This window comes from Arachis ipaensis, chromosome B9 (genome assembly GCF_059453495.1).
Source record: "Arachis ipaensis isolate K30076 ecotype BB chromosome B9, ASM5945349v1, whole genome shotgun sequence".
NCBI classification, from domain to species: domain Eukaryota; kingdom Viridiplantae; phylum Streptophyta; class Magnoliopsida; order Fabales; family Fabaceae; genus Arachis; species Arachis ipaensis.
Window position 1 is genome coordinate 136,663,323 of NC_142444.1, and position 17,236 is coordinate 136,680,558.

The window sequence follows — 17,236 nt, forward strand, 5'->3', positions numbered from 1 at the left end:
CTTTTTATGTTCTCAACTATCAAGTCCTTTAAGTGATTTTTTATTTTTCTGAATTCCATGTTGATGTGATGATGTCTTCTTGACGATTATTGTTTCAGAGTTTTAGCATAGCAGTCTCAGTTATCCAAATTAAAGGGGTTAAAGTGATAAAACTTATAAATGCAGGGACTAAATCCGAAATAGCCGCAAAACAAGGAAGGTAGTAGCTTATGTATCTTTAAACACAGGACATAAATAATAAATATATTGAAAAAAATGAAAATGAAGAAAAATAAAAAAAAGTTCTCATAAAAACACAAGACATAAACCCATAAACCCTAGTAGTGGTAGCTACTTCTTCTAGAGCCTTCTCACACCACTTCAAAAGCAACCCTACTTCAATCTTCATCTTCACCACTAGTCTCTGCAATTTCTTTGCTCAATTCAATCATCAGCCGCCATGTATCGCTTTGCCACTTCCCTAGCCTCTAAAGTCAGGTACATCACCCATGGCAGTGTCTCCTTGTGCATATTCTCATTTCTTTTTTCATATTTTGAGTATGAGTATCGTGTCGTACTTTGATGCAATGTTTCACTGCTTTTGTATCATTGTCGCTGAATTTTTGTTATTTTTATTGGTTGCAGGATTGCCAGGAACAGCAGTCAACAGGTGAATTATCTTCGTTAATGGAGAAAATGTATTGACTAAAAATGATCCCTTTTTTCCTCTGATAATTGTTATTGTTTAATGTTGTGTGATACAGATTGGAAGTAGGTTGAGTTGGAGCAGGAATTATGCGGCCAAGGATATTCGATTTGGTGTGGAGGCTCGGGCTGCGATGCTTAAGGGTGTTGAAGAGCTTGCTGATGCTGTGAAAGTTACAATGGGTCCTAAGGTAATTACATAACTTATGTTCTATCAGGGAACTGTGATTGATATAGGTTGGTAGAGCAAGTGAAACTTTTCATATGAATCTATGGTTACCACAATGAAGCATGAATTGAAGATATCAATTTGAGTCCAACAGATTTATTGGTTCATCGGTCTTGATTGTTGATGCAAAGTATCTTCTGTTATTAGGGGCGTAATGTGGTGATTGAGCAAAGTTTTGGTGCCCCTAAAGTGACAAAAGATGGTGTCACTGTAGCCAAGAGCATTGAATTCAAGGATAAAGTAAAAAATGTAGGTGCTAGTCTTGTAAAGCAGGTTGCAAATGCAACCAATGATGTCGCTGGTGATGGTAAGTTGTTAATTCTTCACTATTGACTACTCTTTTGTTTTTAAGAAATGTGTGATTTTGTGGTTTCGCTGGTGGTTGGAAATCGGTTTCTCTATGTTTGACCGCCAAATACTGTTACAATTGCTATACTGATGTTCAGTTATTATCTTAATATTGTTACAGAACCTAATAATGATGTATTGAATTTTTGCAGGTACTACATGTGCGACAGTTCTTACTCGAGCAATTTTCACGGAAGGGTGTAAGTCAGTTGCTGCTGGAATGAATGCAATGGACCTGAGGCGAGGTATAAATATGGCTGTTGATGCTGTGGTGACAAACCTGAAAAGCAGAGCAAGGATGATTAGTACTTCTGAAGAAATAGCTCAGGTTTGTGTTTCAGGTTTTGTTAGAGCTTATGATGGGATATTATCTCAGCTGCAAGAAGATTGACATTAAATTGAACCTATTTCTACATTTGGGATGATAGGTTGGGACAATATCAGCTAATGGGGAAAGAGAAATTGGTGAGTTAATTGCAAAGGCTATGGAGAAAGTTGGCAAAGAGGGTGTAATCACTATCTCAGTAAGTTGTTTTATTTCCAACTTGTAAATATTTTTTTTTTCGCTTGGATTTTAGTTTCTTCACGAGGGGAGCCTCCAAATTTTTAGTGTCCATAATTTTCTGCATCTGATCAGCTCTAAATTTAAATTGTTCCAGGATGGTAAGACACTGTATAACGAGTTAGAAGTTGTTGAAGGAATGAAGCTTGATAGGGGCTACATTTCTCCATATTTCATAACTAACCAGAAGAACCAGAAATGTGTATGTTCCCTCTATACCTCTTTTACTTTATAGCTACTAAAATATGCCCTTTTTAATGTTATTTGTAACATTGTAGTGTTATTGTGGCTACAGGAACTTGAGGATCCACTCATTCTAATCCATGAGAAGAAAATCTCAAGTATAAATGCTATAGTCAAAGTATTAGAGTTGGCTTTAAAGGTGTGCAATATCATTAGCTTTTTTTAATTGTATTTATTTTCGGATTGGCTTTTAAAATGTTCATACAATTGACATTTCTGTCATCAGAGACAAAGACCTTTGTTGATTGTTGCCGAAGATGTGGAAAGTGATGCCCTTGCAACTCTTATTCTAAATAAACTTCGTGCTGGAATCAAGGTTTGTTTCATTCTATAAATTAAATTTTTGTTGTTTACGTCAATTATTGGATCCCTGTTTTTGCTAATGTGGGTTTGTTGGATTGCCTCAGGTATGTGCCATCAAAGCCCCTGGTTTTGGTGAAAACAGGAAATCTGGACTTCAGGATCTTGCTGTTCTTACGGGAGGTGATGTAAGTGGATTGTGGTGCTAATATTATTAACATAGACTAAAAATCTTATGTTACAAACATCTGAATGATACATTTCTCTATCATTTAGCTTATCACTGAAGAGCTAGGCTTGAATCTTGAAAAAGTGGATTTGGAGATGCTTGGCACCTGTAAAAAGGTAACATTTTAGCTGTACTTGTGATATAAATTTAATATACATGATATTTTTTGGCGGTGAATTTACACACATTCTAAAACTAGTGTTTACTCAAAATAAATTTTCCTTGGGTCAATTTTAGTTGATGTTAACAACTAAGGTTCTTAATGTTTTAGGTAACAATTTCTAAAGATGACACTGTCATTCTTGATGGTGCTGGTGACAAGAAAGTAATTGAGGAAAGATGTGACCAGGTCTGAGTGAATTTCCTCATAAATTTGGCTTTACCATTCTTTGTTAATACTAGCTTATCTTTTTCTGACTTGTTTTCTGTAATGAGCTTCGACTTGCAGATTAGGTCAGCAATTGAAAATAGCACTTCAGATTATGACAAGGAAAAGTTGCAGGAACGCCTGGCCAAACTTTCTGGGGGTGTTGCAGTGCTTAAGGTAAGTTTATTTTTTGTTGATCTTGTTTCTGAGTGATTTCATTATATTGGTGAACTTGTTAAGTTTCTATAATGATAAGATCAATATAACAAACTTGCATTTTATAGATTGGAGGAGCCAGTGAGGCTGAAGTTGGTGAGAAGAAGGACAGAGTGACAGATGCCTTGAATGCAACCAAGGCTGCTGTAGAGGAGGGCATAGTACCTGGTAAGTTATTAGCACAATAGCACTTGCTGATTTGCTCAATTTTACAACCTAAATTAGACCTACATTACAATACGTTATGTTCCCACAGGTGGCGGTGTTGCTCTTCTTTATGCATCAAAAGAATTAGATAAGCTTCCAACTGCCAACTTCGATCAAAAGATAGGCGTACAAATTATCCAAAATGCCTTGAAGGTTTGAATTATTTTCCCCAGCTTTTGCACTTATTTTTTGGTTTGTATCATTCTTCATCCACAGCAATTCGAACGCCACTTGCTGCCCTAAACAAGAGATGAATTTAGCATGAATTTGCTCTAACATGAATTTCACTTTTTTTAATCCAAAAAAAAAAACATGAATTTCACTTTTATTTGATCACTTTATGCTAACGGTTTTGACAAACTATCCAGACACCTGTCCACACAATTGCATCAAATGCTGGAGTTGAGGGTGCTGTCGTTGTTGGAAAACTATTGGAACAGGACAATCCTGATCTTGGATATGATGCAGCAAAAGGTCAGTGTTGATTGCTTTCTTTATAAGTGCTGCTTACGGGTTGAAAGATAAGCCCGTCTGAGATCATTAACTTATTCCACCATCATTTTTTTTCCTCACCTCAATGATCAGGTGAATATGTTGATATGGTTAAATCCGGAATTATTGATCCATTGAAGGTGATCAGAACCGCCTTGGTTGATGCCGCCAGGTAAAGGATATTAAGAAAATCGCCTAGGATATAAATCTATTTGATATAGTGTATATGTTTATTTTATATACACATGCTCATCACAATTTTATGCAGTGTATCCTCTTTGATGACAACGACTGAGGCTGTTATTGCTGAACTCCCAAAGGAAGATGAGGCTCCTCAAATGGCTGGTGGCATGGGTGGAATGGGGGGAATGGGTGGCATGGGTTATTAGTAATTGCTATTTCCCTGTTAATTTGGGTTCCTTTTGGAGAACAAGAATGGTCCTGGTGCTCCACTAATTTTTAGCTTTTTTGTCTTATTTTGTTATCATAAGGCACCCATGTATTCATAGTGAGAGATCGAAGATGTTAGTTAGGAAAACGTGATGATTGTTTTGAAATGGTAACCAACTTTGGGACCATTTTTACATCTACATTTTGATTTACGGAACATTGTTTCCCTGATAATTATCAATTGAAAGATGGCCTTCACTGGTTAGCCCCTTCTGCCTTTCGTCTATTCATGGGTTATACTAGGGGTGTCAAAAATTTCCAGGAGGTGGGGATTCTTGCGGGAACCGCCTCGAATGGGTCCCAATGGTGGAAAATTTTTTCCGTGGAGATGGGATGGGGAGTGAAATTCTCCCGAGACAGGCGCGGGGATCTCCGCCCCATCCCCGATAATTCTCTGAATTTTTTAACTTACTTAGTGACCCTTACTTTATTTCTAATATAGGGATTTTTTTAGTAATTTCACTCATTAAAAAATCTTATTTATTGTTTAAGATTTTATTTTATGGACTATGATTTGCTATTTATATTTCTGGATTTATAATCTTGGATAAGATATGTTTGTGTGTTTGTAAAAATATTTTGTAGTTTGTTTTTTAATTTTTTTTATGTTTTTTATTATAATTTTCATATGAATGTTAAACATAGGGAGATGGGGAATAGGATCTCGCGGGGAACGCGGAAAACGGGGATGGGGATAATTATTCCTCCATGGCGGGAAATGGGATGGGGATTAATTCTGAGAGCAGGGAGGCATTCCCCTCCCTTGTCCTGCCCTCGCCCTCGTCCTACTTCATTGACATCCCTTTGACATCCCTAGGTTATACTGTGACCTTGTTAGTAAGTTATGTGTATCACAGGTTAAGTTAGTATAGCAGTTAGAGGGATAAGAAGTTAGTTAGAGCTGGATGACACTTGGAGTTAGTTTGGTAGTTGCATGCTATATGTTTACCAGGAAATGAATCCTTTTAATTTTTGTTTACTTGAGGGAATAAAATGTGATCTTCTACCATTAATTTTATAAGTGGGACTAAAAATAAATATGAAAAAAGAGAGCAATAAAAGATTAAAGATTACACTTTACACTTTCATTTTTTTTTAACAAATATTACACTTTACACTTTCATTTTTTTTTAACAAATGTACTCCTCATTCTTAAAAATGTAAGTCTCTGATATTTACTACAAGTTGACGTGGACAAACAATAAATTTAACTTAAATTAGTGTCCTAAATTTGTTTAAAATATCTAAATTGGTCTATACACAATTATAAAATCCTAACTATTAAATCTTCATATTCCTCATTTGTTTTTCTTTGTTCTATGTATTGTTGTCCTTCTCCTCATCATGGTCCGAATTGAACTTGGTTCTTGCCATAGCTGCCTCAACGCCATCAAACTTGCTCTTTTTGGTCTCTTTCAAGAATTTCAAGCATGGATAGAGCATTCACTTTTTCATGGTTCTTTGGGGAGTAGGGTCCATAGTTCAAACCAACCTTGTTATTTTTCGATATCTCGTATAAAAATATTTTTTTATGTAAAAAATTTTTAAAAAATGTAAATTGTATTTTTAGAAAAAGATATTTTTAAATTTTTTTAATATTTTTATTTTTATTATTAAAATTTCATCAAATATATTAAAATTTAAAAAAGGTTTTTTTTTTATAAGAATTTAGAGTAATACTACACACTCAAATTTTTTTATTAATCAAGTCTAACTAAATTAAACAATAAGAGTTGGAATAATGTTAATCATAACTTATTTTTGTTATGTTAAACCAATTTGATTGAATTTGATTAACAAAAAATTTTAGATATGTAGTATTATTTAACAATTTTTTAGTATCCAAACAAAAACTATATAAAATTTAAAAATTTCAATGTAATAAAAATTTTTTGACACGAAAATGTCCCACAAAAATTATTTAAAAATCTATTTTAGATTTTGAATATATACTCTATTAATTATTAAGATGAAAATTCAAGTGCAATTAACTTTATATAAAATTGATTATAAATAATTTGACAAATTTAATCAAATTATCGTCTAACCATTTTTAGCTACCACCTATGAAGCACGGATTCTCCTATGGTGCCGGCGTATCCGTGTCGGACACGAATCCGACACCGACACTCGACGGATACTTCAAACGAGCGTATCGGTGACGTGTCTTCTTGTGGTGCAGAATTTTGGTGAAACTGTCACGAATCCGAACGAGTCCGACTCGATTTTGTGATTTTATGGCCCAATTAACCGATTTTTTTTAATTTTAAAATATTTTAAAATAAAAACAAATCAAAACTTAAATTTAAAAATAAAATAATTAATAGAAGCAGAGTTGATGACAATAGTCCAGATCTGAGTGAGGTTTCGTATTTATCTTTAGATAAACCAAACATAGAAGCTGTGGTATTTACGGATGATGGACTTGGAGGAGAAGAAATTGATACATTTTCTATTAGCGAAATGGCAAGAATAGATTAAAATTTTTTTTTTTTTTAATAATTGCATAATTTTTAGACTTTTTTATGCAACTATATTTCCTCTTATATTTATAATATAATATTTTATTAATTTAATATATTATTTAAATTTTAATTCACAACGTATCCTAAACGTGTCGTATCCAATTTTTTATAAAAAGAACGTGTCGGCGTATCCGTGTTGTGTCGTATCCGTATCGCGTGTCGTATCGGTGCTTCCTAGGCTACCACACGAAGTTAGCTGAGTTTTCACGAGTTAATACTCAAAATAGCCCCTGAAATTTGACCTCCGATGCAATTTAGCCCTTAAATTTTTAATTGACTCAAATTGTACCCTGAAATTTTAACCCGTGCCTCAATTTAGCCCTTCCGACGTTTTCCGTCACCGGAAAGCTGACTTGGCAATTTTAAATGACACGTGGCACTGTAACACTTAGATGACATGGCCAAAATTTTCAGGGTATCAATTTAACCCTCCACAATTTGAACATAAAATCTAGAGCAACCCCAATTTCCCCAAAGAGTTCTACAGAAAGCTTTGGAGCAACCGTTTGCCACTTTGTGAAAATCTCAGAACCACCATCATCAAGATTCTTTGAAACCTCAAAGATGGTAACTGTTGATGGAACTTGGACAAGCTTGATCTTCCATGCTGTGATAACAGCAAAGCTTGAACCTCCTCTACCCCTTATGGCCCAAAACAGATCTTTTTCCATTGTTCTTATCAGCTGCTAGGCCATATTTCCTAAAGATGGTGTCAAATCCACCTCCACTCAAGTGTCTTCCAATGCCAATTGTAGCGCAACTCCCAGCAGGGAAGCCATGAACCTTGCTTTTATTCGCAATTGCGTAGTAGAGTTCTCCGAGAGTAGTACCTGATTGAACCCACGCTGTTTCGTCTTCCATGTTAATGGTACTTCATAACATGATATTCGGATTTTTCATTTTAATAAATATTTAAAATATTTAATTCCTAAAATACACATAATGAAAAAGAGATATCAAAATACACATGTTCACTTTGTGAAAGCTTCCCGCAAAATGAAATTGAAGTCCAAATTATATGTAGCAGTATGATGTCAAGAGTGAGCTACAGAAATCTGCATTCTTTCTCTTTCATTTTGCAAGAGATCGAATTTTAGTTTTTTTATGTGATTTTTAAATAATTTTTCAAAGATTCTTTTAAAATTTTAGAACAAATGTATAGATAGTATGTTAAATATAAATATTATTTGTTACTAATAAAAATAAAAGTTTATCTATTTTGTGTCTTAAAGAGACATGTTAAGTTTATAAATTAATAAATTTTTTATTGAAAAAATGAAAAAATTTAAAATTTTCATGTATTTATTTTATATTTATTAAATGAAAATATTTAAAATTTTTTAATAATAAATTTATCATGTGTACTTAGGACACACATTAACTATTACGATTTGGGAAAATTGGGGTTGCTCTAGGTTTTATGTTTAAATTGTGAGGGGTTAAATTGATGCCTTGAAAATTTTGGCCATGTCATCTAACCGTTACAGTACCACGTGTCATTTAAAATTGCCAAGTCAGCTTTCCGGTGACGAAAACGTCGGAAGGACCAAATTGAGGCACGAGTCAAAATTTCAGGGTACAATTTGAGTCAATTAAAAATTTAAGGACTAAATTGCGTCGGAGGTCAAATTTCAGGGGTCATTTTAAGTATTAACTCGAGTTTTCACCTAACATAAAATTTCAAAATCCCGCCAACCCCAGATGTCTCCCCCTCTTCATTCTTGTATTGTGTGAAGTGTGAACGGAGTAACTACATCCCTCCCTGAGCAGTCACACTCTCAACCCAATCTCTCATTCTGAGTCTCTCTTCCGTCACTGCAGCCGCCCATCCTCACGGCCTCACCTCTGTTTCGTCTTCTGCCACATCTCCTGCTTCCTTATTCCGGTCGTCGTCCTCTACTCCGCCGTCTCTGTGATCGGGTTGGCCGTCTGCCTCTGCTCCTCCTGAATCAGCCGGCTGCTCGTGCTCGGGTTAATCTGGTGAGCATTTTTTTCTTTCGTTTTTATTTGTTCTTTAATTTGTTGATAATTATTCGATTGATGTTGGTAAAGATGTATAAGAAGAATCAGAAAGGTGTTTGAGAGATGTATATATTTTAGATATAAGAACGAAGGAACCATGACTGCAAAACAAAGGAAGTGAAAAAAACGTTTCTTTTTGCTGTGAGTTCTTTCTAAAACTTTGTTCTGGGACTCCTTTTTGGTCACAAGAGAAGGTTTTCTCTGTGGGTGAAAGGTTATAGGTTATGGCAGAATAATGTTACATGAAAATTGAAAAAGGAGAGGAGAATAAGAAAAAAAAAAGACGAATAAAAATACAAGCTATATGATGTTTGCATCTTGTGTTATATTTCTGTTCTGGTTTCTTAAATGAATTATCTGTCTTCTACTTTCTTCATGTGATTGATTTGGATGATTTCTATAGTTAGCTTTGGTGGTTCTTCAAGTAGCCCTGTTTCCGGATATGAGCAAAGATCTTTTCTTCTTCATGAACTGAAAATAATGCTTAAATATAAGTCTCAGACTTTTTGTGGACACAGTTGTCGAATAATTAGGTGCAACAAATGCTTTAGTAATGTAATTGATGGTAACACACATAATTGATGTTTGAGTTCCATCACGAAACCCTACTATTTTAATCATAGTAAGGACCTAATTCAATTTTTTTATCTAGTATGGAGACATACTTACAAACTTTTAAACTATAAGGATCTAATTGAAAATTTAGTTAAATTATAGGAACTAATAAAGTTATTAAACCTAAAATAAACACCACTTGAAATCTTGCAAGGGTGTTATGTGTGTGGCTTGACGGGATCAGTAGGGAACTTGATTTTAGGCTCTAGTGAGAAAAGTCAATTGGATAGAAGATTGTCCAATTAATAATGAAGGAAGACTATTATACATATAAAAAGAAAAAAAAAGGAAATACTATTATGAAGGACCTTCTGAAAATTTTATAGTAAAATGCTAAGTCCTTTTATTGAGCAGATTGTGTATTTGTGTTTGAGTGGTCTATGTATCCAACTCACCTTAGTTGGATCAGACTTTGTTGTTGTTGTTGTTGTTAATGTGTGATGAGGACCTTCTTTTAGGTACATGACCAACCAAAAAGATTACCCTCTTGATCAAATAATAAATTCAATTGATTAGATACTAAGGGCTTAAATAAGGAAGCATAGAGAGTAGGCATGAGAGCCAACCAAAACAGTGAAATTTAGACAATCAATTTGGACAGGTTTGGTTAGGAGTCTAGTTCCATCCTATAAGTTTAAGGGAGAAGTTCTCTTGGCCTTGCCCTTAATCTGGGGTTCAGTGGTCTTCCTGTAATTGGACCTATAATATTTAATTGCTAATACTATATTCTGATGCCTAATAGAGATTCAGCTCATGGCAATTTTGATCTACACAGGGAAGATTGGTGTAGAAAAAATTAATAACTTTTGGGTGCTAAAGTGCTGTGACGAGCCATACTTCATTATACTAGATGTCGGGTGGTGAAGTGCCAATAAGAGCATAAGATAGTTTTGCGAATATAAAATTGTTGCAATGTAGGAGTTTTGGTTGTACAAGAAAAGATAAGATTATGAATGAGAATATTCTAAATTACTGTAGTAAAGGTGGTAAAATCATGTATAAACATGTTTAAAGGAGAACAATAAAATCATTTGTTAGGACCATGGCCCATTGATTAAGAGGTATTGAGAGACCATTTCATTTGTTTAGGAAAGTTGATCAATGGAGGATTATGGTTTTAGTTAAAAATGAGAGGAGAATAAGAAAAAAAGAAGAATAAAAATACAAAATTGTATGATGTGAATTTAGTGTGTTAGGTACTATTATGTGATAATCTTTTCTTTTCTGCTGAGATGAAAAATGGACCTTTAAATTGAATTGAATCTGCTGAGGATTCTAGAATTTTTATTGTGAAAATTAGGTGTAACTAGTTTCGTTCGTAATTAATTGGTAACTAGTGAAAATATATAATTTTTTTATATTTATTTAAGGTGAAAACTCATGTGCAGTTAATTTTAAGTGAAGTTTATAGTTGAAAATTGTTAAAATTATCATCTTTTTAGTTATCAATTTCACATAAAGTTAATTATACCTAAATTTCTACCAAAATTTAATTGTGATCGGATTAGCTCATTCAAATAATGATTCACATGTTAAATCGGTGGTCCGGGGTGACCCAGTAATCCGATTAATTCGATTGATGGTTCGGTTCTAACTATAGAATGCGGAGGATCCCTCCACCATCGCCGGCGATGTATTCTGCTTAGTTTTTGGTGTTTTTCTGTTTTATTTTATTTTTAACAGTTACTTAGATGTCAAGATACATAATTGTTTTGGGATTTAACTGAATATTAATTTAAATGTTAATATATATTATTTTAAATAGTTTAATATCAACTCAAATTATCTAAGTATTCTCATATGAATAATTATCAATACTTTTAGTTCTTATATTGGGATCAATTTGTAAATATTTTGTTGGAGAAATCCTTGACCCTCTCTCAGGCATGGTTGCCGAAAGCTTTAACCAAAATCAAAACTTAATTAGAATTCTTTGAAAACCAATCCTAACGGTTTTTCTGTTCACCCAGTTCGCAGTAGCGCATTCCACAATTCTGAGGGGGAATTTTTAGGATTTTGGGAACCATGAACAACGTTGGCGATCTCCACAAGGTTTGGGAAATCAACGCTCTGAAGAGGAAGCCGTTGCAAGAAGAAGCCACCAAGATGTTGGAGAAGATCGCCAAACAGGTCCAGCCCATTATGCGCAAGCACAAATGGAGGGTCAAGGTTCTCTCTGAATTCTGGTAATTCAACTATTGTTTTTCATTTGATTTTGCTTTTAGTGTCATTCACTTCTCTTATGGTTTTTTTGAACGGGTAATGCAGCAATGGAAAAAGAATGATCCAAGCAATGGCGGTAAGAGGGGAGGAAAAAACCGCATTTTTAATCAGATATTTTGCTTACTTTTTCTTTTATGGTTCTTTTGTGATTTGTTGATTTTACTAAAATTTATTGGGGTTCCGATTTCTAACAACTAGAACTTTAACAGAATATTTTGAGTAGAAACATTGGTTCTGCCCCTTATGCAGTTTCTTCAATGCTGCATTCGCTTAAATGCAGCATGGCTTTTCAGTTTGGGGCTTTGGGCAGGGGAATGAAACTGAATTTTTTATTTTTTACTTGATGAGTGAGTCTGTTTTGCTCTTTTCTTTTTGTGAGATTATTGAAGAACTTGCCAAAATGATTGTAGCCCAAACAATCCGCGACTTTTGGGGTTGAATGTTGGAGCTGGTATACATGTGAAGTTGCGATTGCGCAGACCGAACAGGGATTTGGACTTCTACCCATTTGATCAAGTTTTGGATACGATGCTTCATGAGCTTTGCCATAATGCCCATGGTCCTCATAATGCCAACTTCTACAAGCTTTGGGATGAACTTAGAAAGGTTCTATTTGTTCCCTTCCTCTTTTAATTGTTCATGCATGTGGATTGTTATACTAGATTCTTAAAAAGAACACTTTCGTTGTTTTATACAATCACATTGGTGTTGGGAATTTATGTATTACATTTCATTCAAGAGTAACTTTTATCTGATATTTTTCTTGTTTAAGCCTTAAGTTTCTTTGTTATACTAAAGGACATTAGCCTTGAACTCCTTCAATTTGTTCCTGTCATTCTTTTATAGTACATGCAAATAACATTCACCGTTAGATTTTGTTCGTGTCATTGTTTTTGTTGTTTAATCTAATAATGTTCTTATTTAGCTATAACTATGTTTGTAATATGTGAGACCTAGATTGTTATAATATTAAGGCTCCATTGATCATTGAGCATTTTTATTACCTTAGCTCCCAACTTAATAATAAAAAATAATAGTAATATAAAGAAAATGAAAAAGATGGGGAACACAATGTTATCTCTCTTGCAACTTTCCTCCAACCACTAGATGTGCTAGACTCTGCAGGTAGCAATATACTTGCAGAATCCTCTCTATACTTTCACTTTTGATGTATTGCTTTACAGCTTTAGTAGTAGCAAACAAGTCTTATAAATAGTAGTATTGATTATAAAAGTTCCTGCAAAGTTGAAACATTTATTCCCTGTTGCTATGAATTCTATGTAGTAATCTATGTCTTTCTTATTGAGTTGCTATTATTCTTCTAGTCCTTGCCTTGCATCTATAATGTAATCCATGTTAATGATCATATACAGGAATGTGAAGAGCTGATGTCCAATGGAGTAACTGGCTCGGGAGAGGGGTTTGACCTTCCAGGAAGGCGCTTAGGTGGTCATTCCCGGCAGCCATCCCTTTCATCACTCCGTAAAACAGCACTTGCAGCTGCAGAAAAGAGATCGCGATTGGGATCACTCCTTCCCTCTGGACCTAACCGTCTTGGAGGTGATAGTGTTATAATGAAGGCACTTTCTCCAGTGCAAGCGGCTGCAATGGCTGCAGAAAGGAGATTACAGGATGACATATGGTGTGGTTCTCAAACCTGTGAAGCTTCAGATCATGAAGATTTTAACTTTGAACCTGCTGAGAATATTGAGCGCAAGGGTAAAAATGTGGGTAGCTCAAGACTTCGAGACAATCCTTCTCTACCTTTGGATCTGAAATCTCAGAAAAGGAGTCGTGTCATGGATTCAAGTTTACTGGATTGCTCGTCTAGTACCCCTAAATATGTTGATTTGACTACGGATGCACCACAGATTGGATCTATCATTGAACAATGCACTGTGACTCAAGGAAGGGGTGTTGGTGGATTAGAAAGCATTTCACATTCTGAGTCAAATTCGCGGATAGGATCTACTTCTGCAAATATTCCAAGCTCCTCCACTCCACTTTCTGGTGATAATAATACATCTCATTCTGAAGAATTTGCAATGTGGGAGTGCTCAATGTGCACTCTGTTAAATAAAGTAAGTATCAAAACATAGTGCTTTATTCTTTTCAAACCTTTTTTCAGTTTGTCACAAAGTACAATAAACATTTTTGGCGAGTTTACTCTTACAATGATTGTGTTGTGGCCTTTCTCTAATGCATGTGAATAATGTTGAACCACTGCAGACATTAGCTCCATTATGTGAGTTGTGTGGCACACAACAGCCGAAAGATTTTGCCACCAAATACAGTACTTGGTCTTGTAAATTCTGTACGCTGGAAAACAGTGTGAAGTTGGACAAATGCTCAGCTTGTGATCAGTGGAGATACTCTCTTGGTGCACCAGTGTCAGTCCGTGCACCTAACATCGGCACTTGATTACAGTAGTTTATAAGTATATGAATGCTTATAAGTTGTAACACTGGTGTTTGTGCAACTTAATGGCAAAATTATTTCATTTATTGCTTTATGGCAGTGGCTTAAGCAAATGAAGATGCCAATGCTTGATTTCTTTAACTTGAAGCCAGGTGGAAAATAGCAGTTCCATTTTGATCTTTTACATTAGTGTCTTGTACATCGTATCCAAATACAATACTCAAAAAATATTTTTTAATGTCTCCATTCTATTGTCTCTGTTTCAGTATCATGTCTTGTCTTGTCTGCAAAAACAAACGCAGCTTTAGAGACAAGCATTGGACGGTTGTTTCCAAGGTAAATATCCAAATTAATTTTCAAAAAATTTTAGATTAAAAAATAATATCTTAAAACTTATAATTATAAATAGAAAATAATTTTTTTTACACTGGTAATGTTTATACTTAATTGATCTCAATTATTAAATCAAATAATACAAATAACCATCTTACATGTACTTTAATAAGGGGACTTCTCTGGTGGTACAACATAGGGTGATTTACCATAGCCAAGTTTTAATTTGCGAATGGTGTCTTTACATGTAGTATAAGGAAAGTGGTATTACCCTTCTTGCCGCAATGGTATTTTAAGAAGAGACTTACTACACATACAAGTTTTTTTGGCATACAAGTTTATACAAGTTAATCATAATTCAATAAAATTTACTTTTATAATGTAAGAAAGAAAAGGAAGAGTTTGAATTATACAAAATTTATTAATATATATACACCAAAAATTTTTAAATAATACAATATAAATGACTTGTATAAACTTGTATGTATAAATAACTTGTATGTGAAGAATAATTCTTTTAAGAAATTTGCCATTTAATGATTATTGTTTGTAACAAGGGTTTAGGTTTTGGTTTGAAAAAAAACAATAAACAAAAACTTTAGATTGTCCAAAAAAAGTTACATAGGCTTTTTTATATAAAACTCAATAATATCAAAATGGAGCAGACAATAAAAAAGAAAAACAAATGTTAGCAGGTGTAAATTTAATTAACGTATAGGGCTTATTTAAGTTTGATTAAAAAACAAAGATAAGGTTAAGTCACGCAATTCATAATTAACATATTAATGAATTAGTTAATTATAGCCTTTATTAATTTAAAATTCTTAGAATTTGAGTTATATTTTTCAAATTAAATAGACGTGATAAAAAAATGTTGGACTACAAATTAAAATTTAAATTTAATTTAACAGATATTAAAATACTGGCATATTACACTTCAAAAAAATTAGAACACATTATAAGCATTAATTTTAAATAATATTAGCGGCTCGTTGATAGTTATTAACGACTTTTCTACAATCTTAGGTATAATTTTTTTTTAAAGAAAAGGACAAATAGGTTCCTGACCTTTTGTCCCGTAGATATTTTTGTTCCTGACCATTGAAAAATACTTTTAAGTCCTTGACCTTCACAAAACTTGGACGGATCAGTCCCTCCGTCCAAATGCCTCCATCAGGGACTGATCCGTCCAAATGTCTCCGTCAGGGACTGATCCGTCCAAGTTTTGTGAAGGTCAGGGACTTAAAAATATTTTTCAATGGTTAAGGATGAAAATGTCCGCGGGGCAAAATTCCAGGGACCTATTTGTCCTTTTTTCTTTTTTTAAATATTTATTTAAATATTTATTTTTTTTCAATAGTTATACAAGATAGATAAATTAAAGGAACAAAAGTTTATAAATGATTAATAGAATTAGTAGGTTTAATTTTAAGTGAATTTTTTACTCATCAGATTACCGAACTATATCATTTTAACTAAATAAATTTTATCTTTTTAATTAACTCAAATGTATTTAACCAAATTTTAATTTATCATTTTGTTAAGAATTTTAATTTATAGTAATTGTAATATAAGTAACAGAAATCCGATATTGTTTGGCTTTATTAGTAATTAAATATTTTAATTTTGAGATAATAGACTTAAAATATCCCATGTTTCTTTTTTAAAGTGGGCAGTTATGAATTTTTTTTCTATAATTAAAAAAAAATTAAAATATTTCACTAAAATTGCAATACTAATCTAAATTTGACAACGGAGCAATGAAATAGATATCAATGTAATTTTATAACCAAATTTTTCACAATTAACAATACACAATGAATTTTGTTCTCAATTGCACCCTTATAATTAATCGACCTTAAATCTAGAGATTGTTCCACTCTTTTTAAAATTCGTTATAAAAGTATTTTTGGTCAAAATTTAAAAAGAGTATATTAGTATTCTAAAATAAACTAATATGGTATTTTAGTATCAAAAAATAAAATTTAAATTTTCAAATTCTAATATAATCAAACAATAGCAATTATTCATATAATAGTATTGTGGAAATTACTCATATAAAAAAAAGGTCAAAATACTATTTAATTTGAAAAATATAACTCAAATTCTAAGAGTTTTAAATTAATAACGGCTATAATTAACTAATAATGAGAAATCTTTGACAATGTATAAAATGGGTTAGTTATTTAGCCCAATAGGATAAATAATAAAAACTCCTCCACAGATGATCTTAAATTCAAAAACTCTCGTTCAGTTATTTCACATCAAATTTCAAATTTCAAATTTTAAATTTTTTAATTTTAAATTTTTAAAAAATTTAATTAATTATTTCAAAAAAATAACCATCCAAAATTCTAATTTACTAAAATATTTCATTCTAATACCCTCTTCTTTTTCAACCGACGACCACCCCTATTTTCATCAATAATCATCCCACTTCACCTTCGTTGCTTGGCTTGCCACACGCCACTCACCCTTAGTAAAAATAACCATCCACTTGAATAAAAATAATTATCTGCTTACCTAATGAATTGAACATCCAACATATTTTAATTATATATAACTAAACTCAATCCAATCAAAATAATCATCTACATAAAATTTAAAATAACCATCCGCATACCTACTAAAATGACCATCTTAAATTGACCATTAAAATAGAAGAAGAAAGAGATGAATAAACAGAAAAAAGCAACTATGATCATCTAACGGTTTAATTTTTGTTAAAAAAAGAAAAAAAAGTATAATTTGACACATGAGTCTTATGATTTGA

General features: G+C 33.0%; 2 protein-coding genes across 5 annotated transcripts; both read left to right on the forward strand.

Annotated features, from left to right (window-relative positions):
* The first annotated feature begins 6 nt into the window (after window positions 1–6).
* LOC107618179 (chaperonin CPN60-2, mitochondrial) lies at window positions 7–4,532 on the forward strand. The gene is made up of 18 exons (XM_016320168.3): window positions 7–477; window positions 625–649; window positions 744–875; window positions 1,061–1,220; window positions 1,414–1,589; window positions 1,690–1,785; window positions 1,921–2,025; window positions 2,119–2,205; window positions 2,293–2,382; window positions 2,474–2,554; window positions 2,643–2,711; window positions 2,867–2,944; window positions 3,044–3,139; window positions 3,247–3,346; window positions 3,435–3,538; window positions 3,754–3,859; window positions 3,971–4,049; window positions 4,146–4,532. The coding sequence occupies exons 1-18, from the start codon at window positions 440–442 to the stop codon at window positions 4,264–4,266; spliced, it is 1,743 nt and encodes a 580-aa protein (XP_016175654.1). The 5' UTR covers window positions 7–439; the 3' UTR covers window positions 4,267–4,532.
* Window positions 4,533–8,558: 4,026 nt separating this feature from the next.
* On the forward strand, window positions 8,559–14,368 carry LOC107619551 (uncharacterized). Of its 4 annotated transcripts, none has more exons than XM_016321840.3 (5): window positions 8,559–8,832; window positions 11,460–11,675; window positions 12,123–12,318; window positions 13,086–13,793; window positions 13,942–14,368. In XM_016321840.3, the coding sequence occupies exons 2-5, from the start codon at window positions 11,515–11,517 to the stop codon at window positions 14,131–14,133; spliced, it is 1,257 nt and encodes a 418-aa protein (XP_016177326.1). In that variant the 5' UTR covers window positions 8,559–8,832; window positions 11,460–11,514; the 3' UTR covers window positions 14,134–14,368. The 4 variants fall into 4 exon arrangements, with proteins under 4 accessions (XP_016177326.1, XP_088354134.1, XP_088354135.1 ...); XM_088498008.1 differs by lacking the exon at window positions 8,559–8,832 and adding an exon at window positions 11,035–11,122; XM_088498009.1 differs by lacking the exon at window positions 8,559–8,832 and adding an exon at window positions 11,058–11,141.
* Window positions 14,369–17,236: the final 2,868 nt, after the last annotated feature.

What these genes read in the sequence shown, in the direction of transcription:
- LOC107619551 (XM_016321840.3), top strand. Translation starts at nt 11,515, where the DNA reads ATGAACAACGTTGGCGATCTCCACAAGGTTTGGGAAATCAACGCTCTG. An exon ending in AAGGTTCTCTCTGAATTCTG is followed by an intron (nt 11,676 to 12,122) that starts GTAATTCAACTA and finishes AAATGATTGTAG; the next exon opens with CCCAAACAATCCGCGACTTT. An exon ending in TTTGGGATGAACTTAGAAAG is followed by an intron (nt 12,319 to 13,085) that starts GTTCTATTTGTT and finishes GATCATATACAG; the next exon opens with GAATGTGAAGAGCTGATGTC.
- LOC107618179 (XM_016320168.3), top strand. Translation starts at nt 440, where the DNA reads ATGTATCGCTTTGCCACTTCCCTAGCCTCTAAAGTCAG. An exon ending in TCCCTAGCCTCTAAAGTCAG is followed by an intron (nt 478 to 624) that starts GTACATCACCCA and finishes TATTGGTTGCAG; the next exon opens with GATTGCCAGGAACAGCAGTC. An exon ending in AGAGGAGGGCATAGTACCTG is followed by an intron (nt 3,347 to 3,434) that starts GTAAGTTATTAG and finishes ATGTTCCCACAG; the next exon opens with GTGGCGGTGTTGCTCTTCTT.